At 40.6% G+C, this 18,375-nt stretch overlaps 1 protein-coding gene across 3 annotated transcripts; it reads left to right on the top strand.

Annotated features, from left to right (window-relative positions):
• Positions 1–171: 171 nt before the first annotated feature.
• LOC115772934 (cell division cycle-associated protein 4-like) lies at positions 172–2,579 on the top strand. 3 transcript variants are annotated; one of them, XM_030719388.1, is made up of 2 exons: positions 172–305; positions 1,258–2,579. In XM_030719388.1, exon 2 carries the CDS (start codon positions 1,262–1,264, stop codon positions 2,051–2,053), a length of 792 nt encoding a protein of 263 aa, XP_030575248.1. In that variant the 5' UTR covers positions 172–305; positions 1,258–1,261; the 3' UTR covers positions 2,054–2,579. The 3 variants fall into 3 exon arrangements, with proteins under 3 accessions (XP_030575248.1, XP_030575250.1, XP_030575247.1); XM_030719390.1 differs by having other exon boundaries at positions 222–305; positions 1,233–2,579; XM_030719387.1 differs by having other exon boundaries at positions 244–300.
• Positions 2,580–18,375: the final 15,796 nt, after the last annotated feature.

Raw genomic sequence — 18,375 nt, forward strand, 5'->3', positions numbered from 1 at the left:
ACGAGGTGTTCCTGAACGCAGCGGCAGCTCGTCGTCGGAACAAACGACCGCACATTCGCTGCCCCGTGAGTGGCGGAGGCGGAGGCTCGATCGGCGTGCGAATGGACCAATCGCGTCCGCCGGTGAGCTCCCGTGCCCCTCCCCCTCTGCTCCACAGCTCTGCCGCCTTCCCCCAGCTGCTGTGAGCGGACAGTACATTCCTCACACTTCGGCTCTCGATAGCACAGGAACGCGACACTGAAACGAAACAAGCCGAAGACTCGACGGATTCATACACCTCATGACGCTTTCCAAGGGCACGTAAGGTTTGTTTTTTTTTCTCCGCTTTATTACATTCACTTTAATTTTCCTAAAGTTTGCCCGTTAAACTTGGTTTAAATTGGATCTTAATGTTCACACTGAAGTACGGGAACCGTCACGGGGTTAGGGGTGCTCTCGGAGGGGGGTGTCCTGAGCAAAATAAGTAGGGTAGAGTGAACCTATGATCTCAGTAGCCAAAAATTAATCTCTTTAAATCGGTAACATTTTTATTAATCATATATTTTAATTTGTTAAGGATTTTACCCCCGTAATAAATTAGACCAAGCAGCTTTAATCTCTTCGGACGAGGGTCAAACTCACCAAATGGGGCTTCGTGTGTCCTCTTTACTTTTGTAAAACGATCAGCGAGAAGGTGATCCATGGCACCAACCCATCTCAGTATGGATGAGTAAAGTCTGTGAAGCCTGTAGGGCTGTCTGGCAGTGAGTCATAGCTGTTAAAATGCTCCCTTTTAAATGTATTAAATGGAGAGAAGATCACTCTGTAAAGTTGTATAATATATTCAGTATTTATCTGCAGCCGTATTTTCTGTTTGTTCCTGATTTTAAGAGGCTCAGTGCCTGACAGTGGCTCTGAAACAAGTCATGCTTGCTTACTTTGTGCTCTTACATAAACTGGATGTAAGGTTTATTGCCCCGTAATGCCACCAGATCAGTTCTCTCACTCACACACCTCAGCCACTGCTGTCAAAAGTTTGTTTCCCATTTTCTTTCATTTGAGCGGGGGGGGGGGGGCTCTCACCATTGACTTTAAAATTTATAAATGTTTAAAACTGTCAAGGTTGAAATAGTCAGTTTAAGAGAAAACCAGGGCAACAGCCTTTCAGTTCAATTTTACCTGCCAATACAACAGTTTTACAGAACTAATTGTTATGTTGTACATTAACATTGTATGTTTTTGCAACCTAACAGAGCACCTCTTTATCCATCGACGCAGGTCAATGTTGGGTCGTGGTGTGAAGCGGAAGTGGAGCTGCTTGGAGGAGCTGGAGGCTGAGGTGGCGGCTGAAGCTGCTCTCACGGAGGAAAAGGAGCAGAATGGGAAGGATGGCAACGAAGACGAGGCCGGGCTTCTTGTTGACCCGTCCAAATCAGACATGAGCCACCTGCAGCAGCGTCAGCGAGTGCTTGGCCTCTGCTTGGAGAAGCTCCAGCGTTACCAGGCTGGGATGGAGCTCAGCCTGCGTCGCTCTGTGCTGCTCATCAATACTCTCAGGCAGATTCAGGAGGAAATGAGGAGGGACGGCGTGGGAACCTGCACCTCAGACTCACGCCTCAATGGCATCCATGCTGACTCCTGTCTTCTCAGGGACAATTTTGGAGAGGACGTGCCTGTTACGTGCCCTGGGTGTGCAGAAGGAGATGAGGAAAGCCTGTCTCCCCCATTGTCCCCTGAATTTCCCTCTCAGGAGGCAACCAGCCTCACCGACCAGCAGAAATCTCTGCCCGCTGCAACCATCAGTACTTTCAGTGATGCAGTAAATGCCATGGGCTACCTCAGCGACCTTGCCCTGGACGATATCTTTGAGGACATTGACACATCAATGTACGAGACTTCAGATCTGCCGTCCGCCTGGGCGGCAGGTTCTCTGTGGCCAGTCAGCGTGTCGCTATGGCCGGATGAGGACGTGAAATTGCGTTCTTCCAGCCATTCCTCAGCTGGAAGCCTCCAGTCTTGTCTCATGGACCTGAACGAGCTGGACCACATCATGGAGATTCTGGTAAAGTCTTGATCGCCAATATGAACTTCAGAAAATTTCCTGCTCTTGGTTAGGAGCTGCTCTGGCTGAATTGGGGCTGATGAACTCTAACATGACCTTGGTCTTTTTTTTTTTTTTTTTTTTTTTTTAAGGCTCTGTGCGATAATTCAGCTGAAAACGTGTCTCAAGGTTGAGCTACTTTAAGGTGGAATTTAACACTAATTCTAATATGCACATGCCTCTTATGAGGACCCAGTTATGCACCTATGCCTGTGCCTCAAATTAAGATATGAATTATTTATTATAACAGATGAAGAATAGCATTTAAAGCATCATATAAAGTTAGTAAAACATCCATGCTAAAACTCTTTTGCACTGTTTTAATAGCTATCAGTCGAAAACGGCTATTGACAGAAAAAGTAATGATTGGAAATTTGATACATGATTCATTAGTCAAGCAAAAATGGAGAAAAATGATTTGTCTTGTTTTGAACATTTTAAGCTAGGTTTGGACTGTCAGAAAAGAAGCAACTGAAGACGTCATCTTTTGTAAACTATACTTTATGGGGGGGGGGGGGGGGGGGGGGGGGACTTTTAATTTGTGTACCCAGTCAACATTAATTGAAGAAATGTTTCTCTGAAACTCGGTATATAGCAGTTGCAGTCAGAAATGCACGTTAGATAGGGACAAGAAGGAGCAGGAGGTCAATAATCTCAGACGTGTCGAGACAAAGTTGGTTCACCAAAAGTATATTGCAACACTTGTAAGAAAAAGTGCTGCAGTGAGCAGTATTGGACACGACAAATTGATGCCATGCAGTAGTGTTTAAGGTGAGTTTTCCTGGAGATGGAACCTTACATGTCCAGTCTTGAGTATTTGCCACTTTGCACTCCTGCTTTTGTGACTCTTAGTAAAAGCAGCAGCAGCCCTCAGAAGAAGAAACCTGAGCTGCCGTGCTTTGTGCGGTACTCTGTTAGATCAGGTCTGGGTTGATTATTAATTGAAATCCCTTCAATTACTTAAGAGGGCATGCTTCCGCCAGCCAGGACACAGGCCTGGGTTTCCTTTCAGTTTTAAGGCCGAGTGATTCCTGTTACAGGACCTTTAAGTTAGAAAGCTCCCGCAGCCAATACTCTTTGTGGCCGCACAGCAGCCAAAGCATGGACTATCTATCTATATATTTATTTTCTTGGTTGAAAGGAGAATGCAGCTGCTTGTGAGCACCATGTTTAAGTTGTATAGCAAGAAGTGGGCGGGGGGCATTTCAGTGCTCCAGTATAGAAAGGGTAAATTGTTTATATTGGTGGAATGCCTTTATCTAATTGTATTTTTATTTATGAATGAAAACTCAACCACAAACTATATTACTTGTTCTTTATGCATAGAGTCTATTGGTTAGGTGTGAGTGTAACTTATAATTAAGATTCTTTCTAATCTTGGACTGTCGCTGTGGACATACTTTGTGACACAAAATAGGACAGTCAGTCAGCACCTGTACTAGAAATAAGTTTTCCTTCTTGGCAGCTTGTTTTTTTTTTTTTTCTTTTTTTTTTTTTTTAAATATAGTAAATCCAGCATGTCATTAACTCAGCATAAAATATGTATTTTAAATAGCAATGTAATCCCAGTCTGGTTTTGACTGAGGAGCCAATCACATCAAGTCAATGGCGAAGATACCTTTGCATTGTCTCCGAGTTTAAAATGACAACAGAAGTCTATGTATTTTTAAGGCCTTGATTTTTTACATGCAATGTTGGGAGTTTTTGAGCAGTTTTATATGTGTTTCTACCTAAAACTCCACTTTCCTGTCTAGTAGAAGAAATCCAGTGAATGAAAGGTCGCAGGGAATCTAATGCCTGACCTTCGCTGTTTGTGGTTTACTCCTGTTCTACCTCCTGATATGTCTGTTGGTTTACCTGGAACACTCCTGTTTCACGCAGAGAACCGTGTATTGTTTGTCACTGATAGAAACTGTCTCATTTATATCGTCATTTTAAATTCTGCTGAGAATCTAACGCTTTTCTGTCAGACCAAAGTGATCCGTCCTCATCTCCATCTCATTTCATGTTGACAACGTGCCTTACTACTGAATCTAATTTTCATCCGTGCTGAGGTTTTGTGTCTGTGTGAGCTCGAGCTTCATTGATTTTCAAAAACCAAAAGACTGCAGGAAGGTGTTACGTAAAGCACTCAGAAGCTGAGCCTGCCATGGTTTCTTCCTTTTCCTTGGCCTTTTTTTTTCTGCGCTCGCTGAACACTACAGGCATATGAGCTTAATGTATCCTGATGGGCTGACAGTGAACTAGCTGAGGGAGGAGGTGGCAGCCAGGGCCAGAAGGGAAAAATAAGAGGAGGAGGATGAGGACGTGGAGGAGGGTGGGAGGAAGCAGATTGCGTCACATGCTAGGTAGGAGGGGTTTGGAGCTTGTTTTGCCCAGACTAAGACCACAGACCAATCACATGAGATGTACGAGCAGTACGCTGCTGCTCCAACAACAACTTGTTTTTGCTCCTGACGGCTCTGCACGTAAATACAGTGTGAATCAGCTGTATTTCAGACGGCGAAATAAAACCACTTCTGTTTTTATGAAATTATTTCACATAATCTGTCTGGCAGGACTGACCATAATAAGCCGAAGGTTGCAGTGTTATTTATATTTATATGAAAGTACAGAGTGTCAGTAGGGGTTGCAAAGCACAAAGTGTATGCTGTCAATGCTGATTATGAAATAAATGTAACGGAAGGACAAGTTTGCTCAGTAAGAAGATGATCATTCATAATGTATTGTATTTTTTTGTGGAATATTTTATAGATTTTATCCGACAATAAAGTGAAAATACTCTTAACTGCTTTGTGTGATTCATTTACACATCATGCAAACCTGATCATCAAACATCACATAATGATCGTGAAGTATTTACTATGCAGGCATTCCTGCTGACCTCTGCACACCAACCATGCATACACAAGAGGGTATTACTCAATACGTGACATGACTGCATGTGGTTTATGGACGTGCAGGATTATTTTGTCTTTTGAGTGTTGCCTCCCAGGCAAAAGTCCCTTTTAAGCTTAGCCAAAATCCTTCTAACCTTTGACTGCTTAACCTCAGTATCAATCTTATACATGCATAACCTACAGTATGTCGATGATAGAGCATGCAAAAGGCCATCACAGCCTTGGAAGCAGCACTGAGGGCAAAATTTCCTGCTGTTTATGCATATTTTTTTTTCCAAACAGGTCTATAGAGTTAAATGGAAGCCAACACTCCCCTCTAGTGGTCATTTAATAGAAAAACATGTTTGTTTATGATGAGAATGACAATGCACATTCAAAAAGCTGTCTGTTGGTGCTGTAATCCCGTGTTTCTGCAGCTTCATCACTAAAACTTGGTGTCATTTTCAGACAACCTGATCCTTTTATGAAGCCAGTATAGTGAGTACCAGTGGTTCTTACAGTGCTGCTCCTATGAATCTTATGTAATTTACTGGCAACTCTCAATTGTTGTTGCAGTTGTTAGAAATCACAGTGCTCTTTCTCAGCAAAATTATGGAAATTATGGAGTGAGAGGTCTAATCTCATGTCACGCCTTTACCTCTGCTGCAGATACAGTACAGAAATTTATAAAGTTGTAACTGCAACATTACAGATCAATACTAAAGTAAAGAACCCTTCAAATCCTCTTATGGATAAGCAGCAATATTACATTTTTAAAAATATCATCAAATGCACTCCTCCTCTTGTCTGTCTTCTCTTTCCCCCTCCCTCACCCTCAACCCAGTGGTGGGGTGGCACAACTCCTGTTAAAAAGGAGTTCTTCCATCCCACTGTTGCAAAGTGCTTGCTAATTGGAGATCACTGGGCTTCTCTATCACCTGTCGTAGGGTCTTCACCTTACAATGTAAAGTGCCTTGAGAAGACACAGCAAAAAACATCTATTTGCCCTGCCTGGGATCAGATCTAATTACACAGCACTCCATGGAGCCTAAACTGTGCTCCTTTGATGGCTTGTTGATTTATTATTTTCAGTATTCATCTGTTTCTGTATTAGCTGGACTATAAAGATGAAAGATAATACATGAAAAAAAGTTAGTTTTAACATTTTAAGTTCATTTTAGCCTCCAGCCCTGGTTGGGATCAAAGGACTAAACATGTAGAGATACAAATAGACAAAACAAAACATGTACACGTTTAAAAAGCAGCAAAGCATCCCTTCCCTCTTTCAGCAAAAATTATGGGTTTGATCTCAGCCCAGAGAAAAAGAAGTAGAGTAGATGCTGTTAGTGAGAGGCCTCTGGTGCAGGAATTCAGGGAGTGGCCACACACAAGGAGGAGCAACACGTGCGCCACTAGACACCGCCATACTAATACTACCATTTTAACACGCCAGAAGTGCACGTCTACATAGCCACTATCTACAATACACTATAACCTATCTGTCTGTGTCTGCTGATACATGTTTGTAAGGCTGAAACCAAACATTCTGTGAAAGTCTAACTGTGTGCCTGTGGCCCAGCAGAGTACTGCAGTGTGTCAGTCTGGGTTTAATGTTTCTCTGCAGGCAGGCATCAGTCTGCTGCGGTGCAGTAAAGCTGGGCTTTGGCTCAGAAAGCCTCAGTGTATCAGGCTGACTCAGCACACACACACACACACGCACGCACGCACACACACACACACACACACACACACACAAAACACAGCACAACAACAGCCTGTTCTGCTGCAAAACAATGGGATGGACCAAACAGGCTGATTGACAGACAGAGCCAGCAGCACTTTTTTAATGTAACGAAAAAAATATTGCCCCAATCTAAGTGAAGTATGAGGCGCACAGTGGGGCTGCATTAGAGGCTATGCATCTTACAGTCTTCTCAAAACATTTTTGTTCTCAGCAGTGAAAATGCATAACCCAAAATGGCTCATAGCAAGCAAAAGGCTGTAACTCGACCAAAAACCTTTAGTATATATGTCACAATTGAGTGAATAAGTAATGACTATCAAAACAACAAGTTAATACATAATAATTATTCAATGACATTCAGGTATTTTTTGAAGAATGACAAAAGTATGTTCCTCATATTCTAATTTTGCAAACATATCCAGACCAGTCCTACATGTTTTCACTGACAGCACAGGCGAACAGCAGTTTGAACATCAAAATTAATACTCCAGATGCTAATTTCAAACGCATAAAGTTTTACGCTCTACTTCGTAGAGCTGTCACATGACACAGAACAATATAGTAAACAGAAAACTGAAAATGAACACAGCACTTCACAGAATAAATGTAGACTGTCAGTCCTAAATGACACCTAGTATGTAAGATTGCATACTGCAGTAACAATAGTGCTTGGACTCATGGACAATCACACTGAGATCTCTTTGGGCACAAATTCTCATCAACCTCTAATTCTCTCTAAGAACTAGCATGTATGCCACATCAATCCTCAGCACGCTCATTATGTTCTGTTGCCTTCTCTTTGCTACACACATCCTTACTTCCCTTACTCTTCCATGAACAGGGTGTTTTTTTTAATAAAATCATTATTTTAGCAGTCTCTTCCAAGTTCACAAATTTTTGCGACTCTCTGGCGCTAAAGCCCTTTAATATGTTTTATAACAGCTCAAAACTCATGGTTTACAGTGCAATATTTTAGCTGTTCCTAGGACTGCACTCTTCTGGACAAAGACCTCTGATGTTGTGTCTTGAATCTGCTGGAGCCACTCTTTGACCTTCCTATTACCACTAGGACCACTTTGGACTTTACCTTCCACATATACTCCAGTTGTTCCTTCAGACCTGGTACTCTTGGGCTCCTTTTTTCTGATCTTGCTGTCTGCTGGGATTGTAACAACTACTGCAGTCTTCTGCTCCTTGTCAACCATTACTATGTCTGGTTAGTTGGTCAGCAGCTGCTTGTCTATCTGGAACTTGAAGTCACACAGGACCTTAGCCCTGTTGTTCTCAACCACTTCGGGGGTGTCCCCTTATCAGGACCTGGAGACTTCTTATCTGTATGTGGCACAGATGGTCCTGTACACTATCCCACCATTGGGTTGTGCCTCCCAGTGTACATGGTCCCAGCTTGCATCTTAAATCCTGCTACTAAATGCTGAATAGTCTCTGGGGAACCTTTGTACAGCCTGTAAATTGTGTCCTGTTGGCTGTGGTAGACGCCTGCCTCCATGGATCTGGTGATTAGGGCCTGTTCTTGTGCTGGTATGATCAGAGCCTCTGTGTTGTCCTTTAAGCTAGCCTTTTCTAGCCACTGGTAGGATTTCATGGTGTCAGCCACTTCCTCTATCTGTTGATGATGCATCCTATGCAGGGGCTTGGTCATCCATGACAGTTCCTCTTCCAGTTCCCCATCAGCATCTGCGTTCATCTGCCTGAGGCATTCTTGGAACAGCTCATCTTGGGGGGGGGGCATCTTCTTGATTTATTTTGGATGCTCCCTGTTTCCTCCTGGACTATGGCTCTAACACTCACTAATCCTGGCCCTCTCTCTTTCCATTGCTCATAGAGCCTCAGAGTGCTGAACTTTGGGAGGAGACCTCCGTGCACCATGAGGAGTTTTCATGTCTTGACATCAGTGGCATCTATCACCTCATGTGGCCAGCGTATTATTCCAGCTGGGTATCTGATGACCAGTAGGGCACATGTATTGATGGACTGGATCATATTCCTAACATTCACCTGGCTTCTCAGCACCTGTCTTACCTTCTGGAGGTATTTGGTTGTGGCTCACCTTCGTGCATCTTCATCATAGTTCCTGTTGGCCTGAGGGATACCCAAGTAATTGTAGCTGTCCCGTATAACTCATATTCTGCTTTCTGGAAACTCCACCCCTTCAGTCCGGATCACCTTTCCTCTCTTTGCAACCATTCGGCCACACTTATCCAGTCTGAATGACATTCCAGTGTCCTCGCTGTAGATCCTGGTGGGGTGGATCAGTGAGTTGATGTCACTCCTGGCATCCAGCTTAATGTCATCCATGTGGAGCAGGTGGCTGATGGTCACTCCACTTCTGAAGCTATATCTGCATCCGCTTTTAGAGATGAGCTGGCTTAGGGGGTTCAGGCCTATCCAGACCACTTTGGTATATTCCACACTTGATGGTAACTTGTGCGACTGCTTTGGAGTTGGCCTCCAGTGTTGTCTACCACAGTCCCACTGAGTTCCTGATGAATGTTATTAGCATGCTATTAGCTTGGATAGTACCAAGCACTCATGTGGGGGTTTGAGTCTGAGCTGTGCTCATGTGTTGACACCTGTGCATACTCAGCTATGATGCCTGACACGAGTTTCCATGTTGTGGAGAGGCAGATAATTGGCGGTTAGTTGGATGGTGTCGTACCCTTGTGGGGATCCTTCACGATCACGTACTGCCCTGTGTTAGTCAGTCCATATGAGTACCTGCTGTTAGCAGCCCACTTATTTGTGCTGCCAGGCACTCATGTACTGTAGTCCCATTAGCTTCTTCAGCGAGTAGGCGTGGATCATGTCAGGTCCCGGTGCTGTCCAACTCTTCATTCCTGAGACTCACTGTTGGATGTCTGCCTTTGTGATGTTGACTGGTTCTTGTAGACTTTGTCAGTGAGCCAGAGGAGTTTATGTTTATTTACAGTACCATTCATATGAATGGGTGAGTGTGTCCAAAACCTTTGACTGGTACTGTATGTTACACTTGCAACTGTAAGTAAAACAGGTTTAGTCTAGCTATAACTTTTCTATTTTGCTGTTGCAAATAATCTAATTCTTGATTCATGTGTTAACATTTTCTTGATCAATTTACTGCTGAAATCACAAAATGCCAGGAAACAGTGAAAACACTTTGTTTTGACTAATCAGCACTCATAAATCAAATTACTGATTTACCACATGTAAGTGAAAGAAAAGCAGCTAATTCTTAAGATAAAAATGGACAGTTCTTTTGTTTGAAAATTACTTAAACAATTATTATTTGCATTGTTTTGTTGATTGACTTATAGTTTCATCTCTATTTACTGTAATGTTGGTATTTTCTGAAATTCCTCGTTTTCATCCCGTTGTCCTTTATTTCTACCTGTACCTTTGAAAGGTGCTGTACAACTAAAGTTGTCTTACTTGCTTTTTAAAATATGCTTTAAACCATTTAAACCCATATATAAGGTTTCAAATATGACACAAATAAAAGGACCCACTGAATGATCACAGAATATCAAAACAGGAAAACGAATCAGGTGACCAGTTTGAGATGAAACAAGTGTAACCGTACGTTACAGCGGAAATCTTGTGACTCTGTTGGAAATGCCTCACTTTTGACTTTTGTCCAGATGGGAATGTGGGACAGATGTGGGAATGTGTCTGCAAGCTACACGTCCTTTTTGTTTGCTTATTCGCCAAGGTTCTGTGGACACTGAGGTGATTCAAGTACAGGCCCGAGATGTAATGCGACCTCTCGTGTTTAAGTAGAAATCCATTTGAAAAGGGTATCGTCCGAAGAAATAGACCCCCATTCATTTTTCACGGGGAAACAAATTAGCTGCTGGTATGTTGTTTTTCTTGACCACCCCTACACTCTGACTGTAAGACAGAGCAGAGTGTGGTGACTTGTAACAAGGCATTTTTGGAAAGGTTTCAACCTCAGACCATGTGGATTAGTTAATTGAAAAGCAGGAAAATAAGGGGAAGTTAGTGACCCGGTCAGTCAATAACACCCCTGCCAAAACTGTATCATATTATATTAAATATGGAACACTATATAAGTATTTACATTTTGACAAATAAGAATCAAGAAATACAACTTTACTGTTTGCTTTTGATCTTTTTTTTGTACCAAATAAGTATATTTATCCAAGTATTTAAAGTAATTTTGAGGTACTCATACCCCAATATTTCTAGTTTATGCCAACACTAATGCTATACCTTAAAACACGAGAGATTCAAATATGCTTACAAGACAATGAACTCACCAAGTAATCTATTTAATATTTGTGTTTTATTTGTAGTAATAAAATTCATTAGCTTAAGGTTAAACAAAGCAAATTTGTCAAGCAAATTGTTGGCAATTTTTTTTTAATAGATCGATTAAACAATAACTTAGTTATTAAAATAGTTCCCAGTTAATTTTCTCTGTCATCTACTCAATTATTTGATTATTTGTTCTAGATTGATTTGTTTTCAGCTTACCCAATGATATCTTAATCTTAATAAATCTGAGAGCTGTGGGATTTCTCAAATTTACAACAGAAGAATCCACAAAAATTGAGTTATATGGTTTTCACATGATGACACAGTTGATGATGAAGATGGAAAGCCTTGGCAGGAAACTAACTAAAGTCCTTGAACAAGAGTGACACTGTACTACATGCATGCCTGCGCTACTCGGTACAATTTAATTTTCTACAAATGAACTGTAAATGTGGGTAATTAAAGGCAGAGTAGAAACTATTAGCCATGTCTGCCACTGGTCGCATGTAGATGAGACACATTCATGCACAGAGGCTTTTTTTTTTTGTCAATAAAACCTGAATGCAATGAACTACAATGGGATAAAAAGTTTAACCTTTTCAAATCTGCTGTAGAGGTGATGACAAATACAAAAGATCTCAGTTGTTTTCCCATTAGTTTGCCCTTAGAAAGCAAATCTGTGTCGGATGTTTGGGGCCAGCTTTTATATTCCACACAGACAGAAATGTTGACTTGATAAGAGAATCAATCAGCTTGTGAAAAGTACATAACATGTTCATGTGCTATCAGAATCCAGTCTCCTCATGACTCGTTTTTAGCTGTTGAAACAGATAAACTGTTTTTCTAAATGAAAGCTCTGATGAAGCACAAATGTCAACTCACCTCTACACCCCTGACACCCCTAAAGTACCAAATTAAACAATCTATCATACAAATTTTAGACCCTGATTGTTATATTAACGAGGACAACATAAAAACATTTTGTAGACACTAGAAATCCATCCATCCATCCGCTTATCCAGTTCAGGGTCTAGGAGAGGCCTATACCAGCTGCCATAGGGTGGAAGGCACCCTGGACAGGTTGCCAGTTTGTCACAGGGACAGAGACAGAGAGAGAGAGACAACCATTCTCACTCATATTCACAACTATTGGCAACTTAGAATCACAGATTAACCAATTTTATTAACCTAACCCCTCTAACTGCATGTCTTTGGACTGTGGGAGGAAGCCAGTGTACCCAGAGAGAACTCACACAGACATGGGGAGAACATGCAAACTCAACCCTGACTAGATAGCGGATTCAAACCCAGGCCCTTCTTGCTGTGAGGTAGCAGTGCTAACCACCGCACCACCATGCTGCCCCCACTAGAAATCCAATTTGCTAATGAATTACAAACCGGATTCTAAAAATACTGCAGGTGAACCATCTGACTTTCTTTCACCATCATACCAATCCATGTCATGCATAACACAGCATCAGTTTGACCGTGTTTCCACCTTTGGAAAGTTTTCTGCCTGTAGAAAATGAAATCACATTATATGCATGAAGAAATAATCCATTTCCTGCTCAGTAGAATGCATAACACTGATTAGACTGGGCAGTGGAGATATGTAATGTGCAGCCGTATCCCTCAGTACACAACTCAGTACTATTCCTATCAGATAGTAAAGCCACACGAATCAAAACGACAAACCACAGCACTCAATGTGACCACCATCACCATTTCTAACTATAATACCTGTTTTTAATCATGAGCAAATGAGAGCTTTGGCATTTCATGATCCTGGTTGTACTGTTTGTACTAAAAAGTCTTCCAAAGACTAAACAATGATAATATTTAGAAGTACTAATGCATCACTCTACATTCCTCCTTAAATGACAAGTTGACAATACTGGAAAATCCCAGTATATTTGTTTTTGGGTGGAGCAGTGCTACTATTTTCCAGTTGTTCAACACTTCATGTCACAGGGAAGATCGAGGCGGAGTGGTGAAGATTAATACAAAAACTATGCAGAGTCCAGTGTATGTAATCACTGTTTTATCTTACAGCCAGTGTCTTTGTGCCAAAATTACCCTAAAAACAATCTATCAACTAGACAGCCAAATCAAGATCTTATTAAAAAGGATTTTGTTCAGCAGAACTGACTCTGTGAAATTGACAGTTATGTTTGTAAGATTATTTAGGAGACTACTTAAAGAGAATTACTAACAAGTGTAACAGTGTAACACATATCTCTGAATCTGTAAGCACGATGGTCCAATCACTATACTAACATATTTACAACAGACTTTCTTTACATCCTTACAGCCAAATAAAAGAGGGTTTTGATACCATTTTAAGCAGTTGGTCTTTAACCTATGTAACTACTTTACTTTTTAAATTGGTCAGTCCCCTGTGCTGAACATTACGTCTATATTAAAACCAGCATTCCTCCAGCAGAGCACATGGATCACTTACTTACTCTGATCCATGCACATTCCTAACCCAAAAATAAAAACGTGTCCAAGAATATACAACATCAAGTCTGTGGAATGTGCATGCATGCATGCATACTGTGTGTGTTTGAGTCTGTGTATGTATTATAAAGCTACATGTAACGCTGGCTTTCTCTGGGATAACTGCATTGCACACGCCGTAGAACAAAACACTCATCTTGCTGCTTTTCTCTGGAAACTGAAATGCACTCAGATTTTTCACAAAGTTTTTAATGTGTAGCAAACCAACAGAAAAAGCTACTTTTATTAGTTTTCATGTTTAAGTTTCTAAAGTTAGTACATCACCATTTAGTACATAGTCAAATTTGAATGCTAATAGTGGTCACTTTGGTTTGGTTTACTTACAAATACTCGTTTAACATGCACTTTAAAGCAGCTACAATCATTAGCCTATATAGACAAAAGTTCTGGGCCACCTACACATTACACATGTAGGAACTGCTGTTAATGCCAATGGATGGACTATGCACCTCAGCACTCGGTGACCTCGCTCTGTAACTTTTTGTGGTCTGCCACTTGCCACATGGCTGACTTACTGTGGTTCCTAAAAAAAAATTCACTTTCACTAATACCACTTACAGTTGGTTGTGGAATATCTAGGAGGAAAAAAAAAAATCACAAACTGACTTGTTGCAATCCAATTACGGTGCCACGCTTGAATTCAGTGAGCTCTTCTGAACAACCCATTCTTTCACAAATGTTTGTAGAGGCAGACTGCATGGCTAGGTCTTTGTTTTTATACACCTGAATTCAATGATATGGATGGGTGAGTGAATACTTTTGGCAATATAGTGTATGCCAGCTTTGTCGTGCCTGTCTTCTTGTTAATATCTTCAAAGTAAATGATGATGAGAAGTCACTGTTTACAGCTTATTTATGTCTTTTTTGTTAAAGTGGGAGAAAAAATAAAAGAACCTGTGTTGCTACGTGTGTCTTAATACTTTGATTGTGTGGCTGACTGGTAGCTCTTAAAATGCCTGTGGATATGATTGTGTGTCTGTCCCTATGTGTCAGTCCTGGCAACCTGCCAGACTGCACCTTTTGTTAAAATGTCAGCTCCAGCTCTAGCCCCATGTCCGTCTAAAGGATAAACAGGTATTTATGCATGGATGGCTACAAATAAACCAAGAAATTAGGCTTAATTTTTGTTGACTATGTCAATTTGTGAATAAGGACTGGTAGTTTAGAGAGGCAGCAGTAAATTAAATTTTTAAAAACTGAATTCACTTACAGCATTTTTCTAAACAAATTACATGTTTCTCATTGCTTTACTACAGTGCAATGGATTCCTATGAGGTGAACTGCTGACTTACAGTTTCAGGGTGTTTACATAAAATCAATACTGGGTGCGAATGCTGGGGATCGTTCCAAGAAAGCTGAATACTACAATCTGACTGGTTCATCAGCTAGAGCTGTCCTGTAATTTGCCTGAACAGACCAACAGTTAAACTGTTCAGTACTTAACAAATTTATTAGACCACCACCCAGCGTAAGGTTTATGCCACATCTGCCCTAAATTAACAGTATTACCAAATTCATTTTTATGTTTCTGACATGGTTAATTCACCAGTATTTGCAAGCTCTTTAATCAAATTTATATATTTAAGGCTAAAATATAATTATTGTTGTTATCCATGACTTTTCAAATTTACAGTTTTACAAAAAAAAGCTGAAAAATAGTAAAGCACATTATTATTTTTTTGATTAAGAGGCCAAATTACAGTTATTCACTTGCATTCCTTTACAGAAAAATTAGTTTGACTGGTTGAACGCTGTGCTTGATTAATTTCTGACTCCTCAGTGAAGTCCAGCGTGCCGGCTCAAATTTGGGTATAAAAATGTGAATTCAGTTTAATTTCAATAAATAACAATATAATTTATAGCTTTAAATAAGCTTTTGACAGATATCTAAAATGTCTGTGTTGTCTCGTTTTTATAACTGGTGGTCTAAAAAAAATGTGTTAAGCACTGAACGTCTGAGGGAAGATATGTGCAAACCAGAGCAGCCAGATTTTTGTTACATTTCATGAACATTTTCAGTTTACTGGGACGCTGGACAGCTGATCATCACAGAAATCTATCATAAGATTGTGGCGTTCACTGAACACTTGGTGTAGAGGGTTGTAATGTTTATTGTAACTTTGAATACGGTGGCTCATTATGACAAAGAAGCCTGCAGCCGTTCAGCTTGTGGTGAATTTTTTCTCTGCAACCAGAAACTGATTTAGGTTTAGAAATGTTTTTTCTGAACTTGAGCCAAAACTAAATGCTGTGTCATTTTGCCTGCTCATAGCCAAGAACAGAGAAACGAGATGCAGAGAGATTATCTCATCTGTCTGGACTTGCCCTGACTTGACTGTAGATTCAGAAAAAAAAAAATAAAAATAAATAAAAAGAAACATAAGCTACAAGCAGAGCAAGCAAGTGGATCAGATGCTTCATTATTAAATTCATTTTAGTGACCAGTAGCGCAGTGCAAAATGGGATAAATTGTCCTTCGTTTCAATAATTGCCTGATTTGTTGCAGCAGTCTAAAATGCTGAATAACTGCAAAGTAAATGCATCCAAATGGAGCAAAGTTTAAGACGGCTCCTAAAAATATTTGTCCTGATACCTGATAACCTGATATCTGTTTTTCCTTTCCTGGAGGAGACATGCCCATCCAGACCGGTAGACACTGGAAGCATGATCTGGAAATATTACTGCAGTCTTCTTTTTATTTATTTATTTATTTATCCTATTCTGTTTTAGTTATTTTGCACAGACATGTAAAGCTGGGTTCTTTGGCAATGCACAGGAAAAATCACATATCTGACACAGGACCTTGACAGCATGAGCAACCTGATACCTGCTCTGCCAGTCACACAATAATGCTGCCTTGCATTTCTACTATATTGATCTGACTACTTGCTCCAACAAGACTAATGCACCACTACCTTCACTCTCAGATCCAAATGTCACTTAGTGCTGATGATCAAACACAAAAAAAACGCCTAAGGAGGAAGTGACTGCAGCGATCCTTTGGTCATATTTGTGTGATACTGGCCAGTAGGCAGGTGAAATGCCCAAATAGATTTCCTAATAAAACTTGATGCTGACACAAGGGGATGTGTGCAAAATGAGGGATGTCAGCCTGAGAAGCACCACCTGGGAAAATATACGATCACATTAGCAACCTGCTCCTCCTAAGGGTAAAGCTTTCTGGACAGCAGCCATGTCTTAATTGCCTTGCTTTAAAAAGCTCTTAAGCTGTGTCTTCTTCTGATGTAATGTCCAAATCACAGAAGGGATTCCTGTTTTCATGTAAACTCACACGTTCAGTCTGTTTCAGGTTGCAACTTTGTGCTACTAGTAACTGAAAATCAGTCCTATAAAAAACAACAACAACACAGCACTTAAAAAAAGCAGCTGTTATATCTCTCTGCCATCTGATTTGTTCTATACATGAAATTAACAGCTATCTTCATAAATCTGGTGACTGTTTTCCAAGTAAAATGTTTTAAAATGTTGTACAGTGGTGAAAATGGCCTAGTTTCCTTATTAATATATGTACTTGTCATGTTTTTGCACCATGATCTGCTTCATTAACAAAATGATAAAAGACATAGGGACATTCATATATTTCCAGAGTCCACATTTTTAATCACACCCTCACACTGCTTCAGTAATGTTGAGGTCTGGGCTCTATCCATCCAATCCATGACTGATAAGAGTTCTATTGTGTCTTTCTATCCAGCATGGCTTTATTGCATTGGCAGTGTGTGTGGGATCATTATCATGTTGGAAAAATGAAGCTCTTGCCAATCAGAAGCTTTCCAGAGGTCTTTACGAGGTCTGATGGTACTTTTCTGTCTTCATAATTCCATCAATTTTGATAAGACCCCCAACGCTCTGCCATGTTTTACAGATGGCTGTAGACACTCACCTCTCTGCTGACCTCCTCCATACATATTGATGACAATTTGAACCAAAAGTTTCAAATTTGGATTCATCACTCCATCAGACTTGTTGCCACTGATTTTTAGTGCAGTTCCTGAGTAATCTGGCATACCTCAGCCTTTTCTCCCTGTTTCCCGTATTTATGAATGGCTTCCTGACAGCCACCCTTCCACTGACACCATTTCTGATGAGGCTCAGTGCGAGTCATGGATCAACTGAAGGGCCAGATGCATCTCTCAGGTCCTGTGCCAGGTTTGCTGGATTTTTCCTAAAGATGCTGCTGACATTTTTTTTAGGCCTGCCACTTCTTCTTTTGTCCTCCACTTGTCCAGATTCCTCTTCTCAGGACACATTGGACACCATGTCAAGACATGCCATGTTTTCAACTAACAGCTCTTTGGAAATCCCCTTGTTGGTACAATAAAACTATTTTACGCCTGTCAAACTGTGTTGTCTTTGGCATTTTTCACAGATACAACTACAGAAACAGAGCAAATTATGTGTTCTTGTAACAGGCTGCTAGTAATAAAGTGCCTAAAGACACAATTTATAATTGATTCTTTGCTAAGTTGTCTGTTATGTGTAGACACAACACTGGTTCATAACTTGAGTTGGGGCCTTTTTTTATGCTTGAATGATTCACAGGTCAGTGTTAAGTGGCTTAACAAAAAAAAAACATTCCTCTGAAAATAGTCAGGTACAAGAACTGGACTGATAATGAGTGAAAAAGTGTCCAAAGAAAAACCGTGAAAGACCTTGAGAAAGTCCAGAGAACTATTGTTCAAGACCACTTTAAAAATGATACAAAAATGGAAAATATGAGGTGGCTCAAGATCTATTATTATGAAAAAGATAATGCGTAAAAGCTCAGGCCACAGAAACCACCTGCACAAACACAAAGCACTAGTATTTATGTGCATTTGGATTTTTTGAGCAGAAGGCTGAGACTTCCGCCTTGTCTG

The sequence above is a fragment of the Archocentrus centrarchus genome, chromosome 22, assembly GCF_007364275.1.
Source record: "Archocentrus centrarchus isolate MPI-CPG fArcCen1 chromosome 22, fArcCen1, whole genome shotgun sequence".
In the NCBI taxonomy this organism is placed as follows: domain Eukaryota; kingdom Metazoa; phylum Chordata; class Actinopteri; order Cichliformes; family Cichlidae; genus Archocentrus; species Archocentrus centrarchus.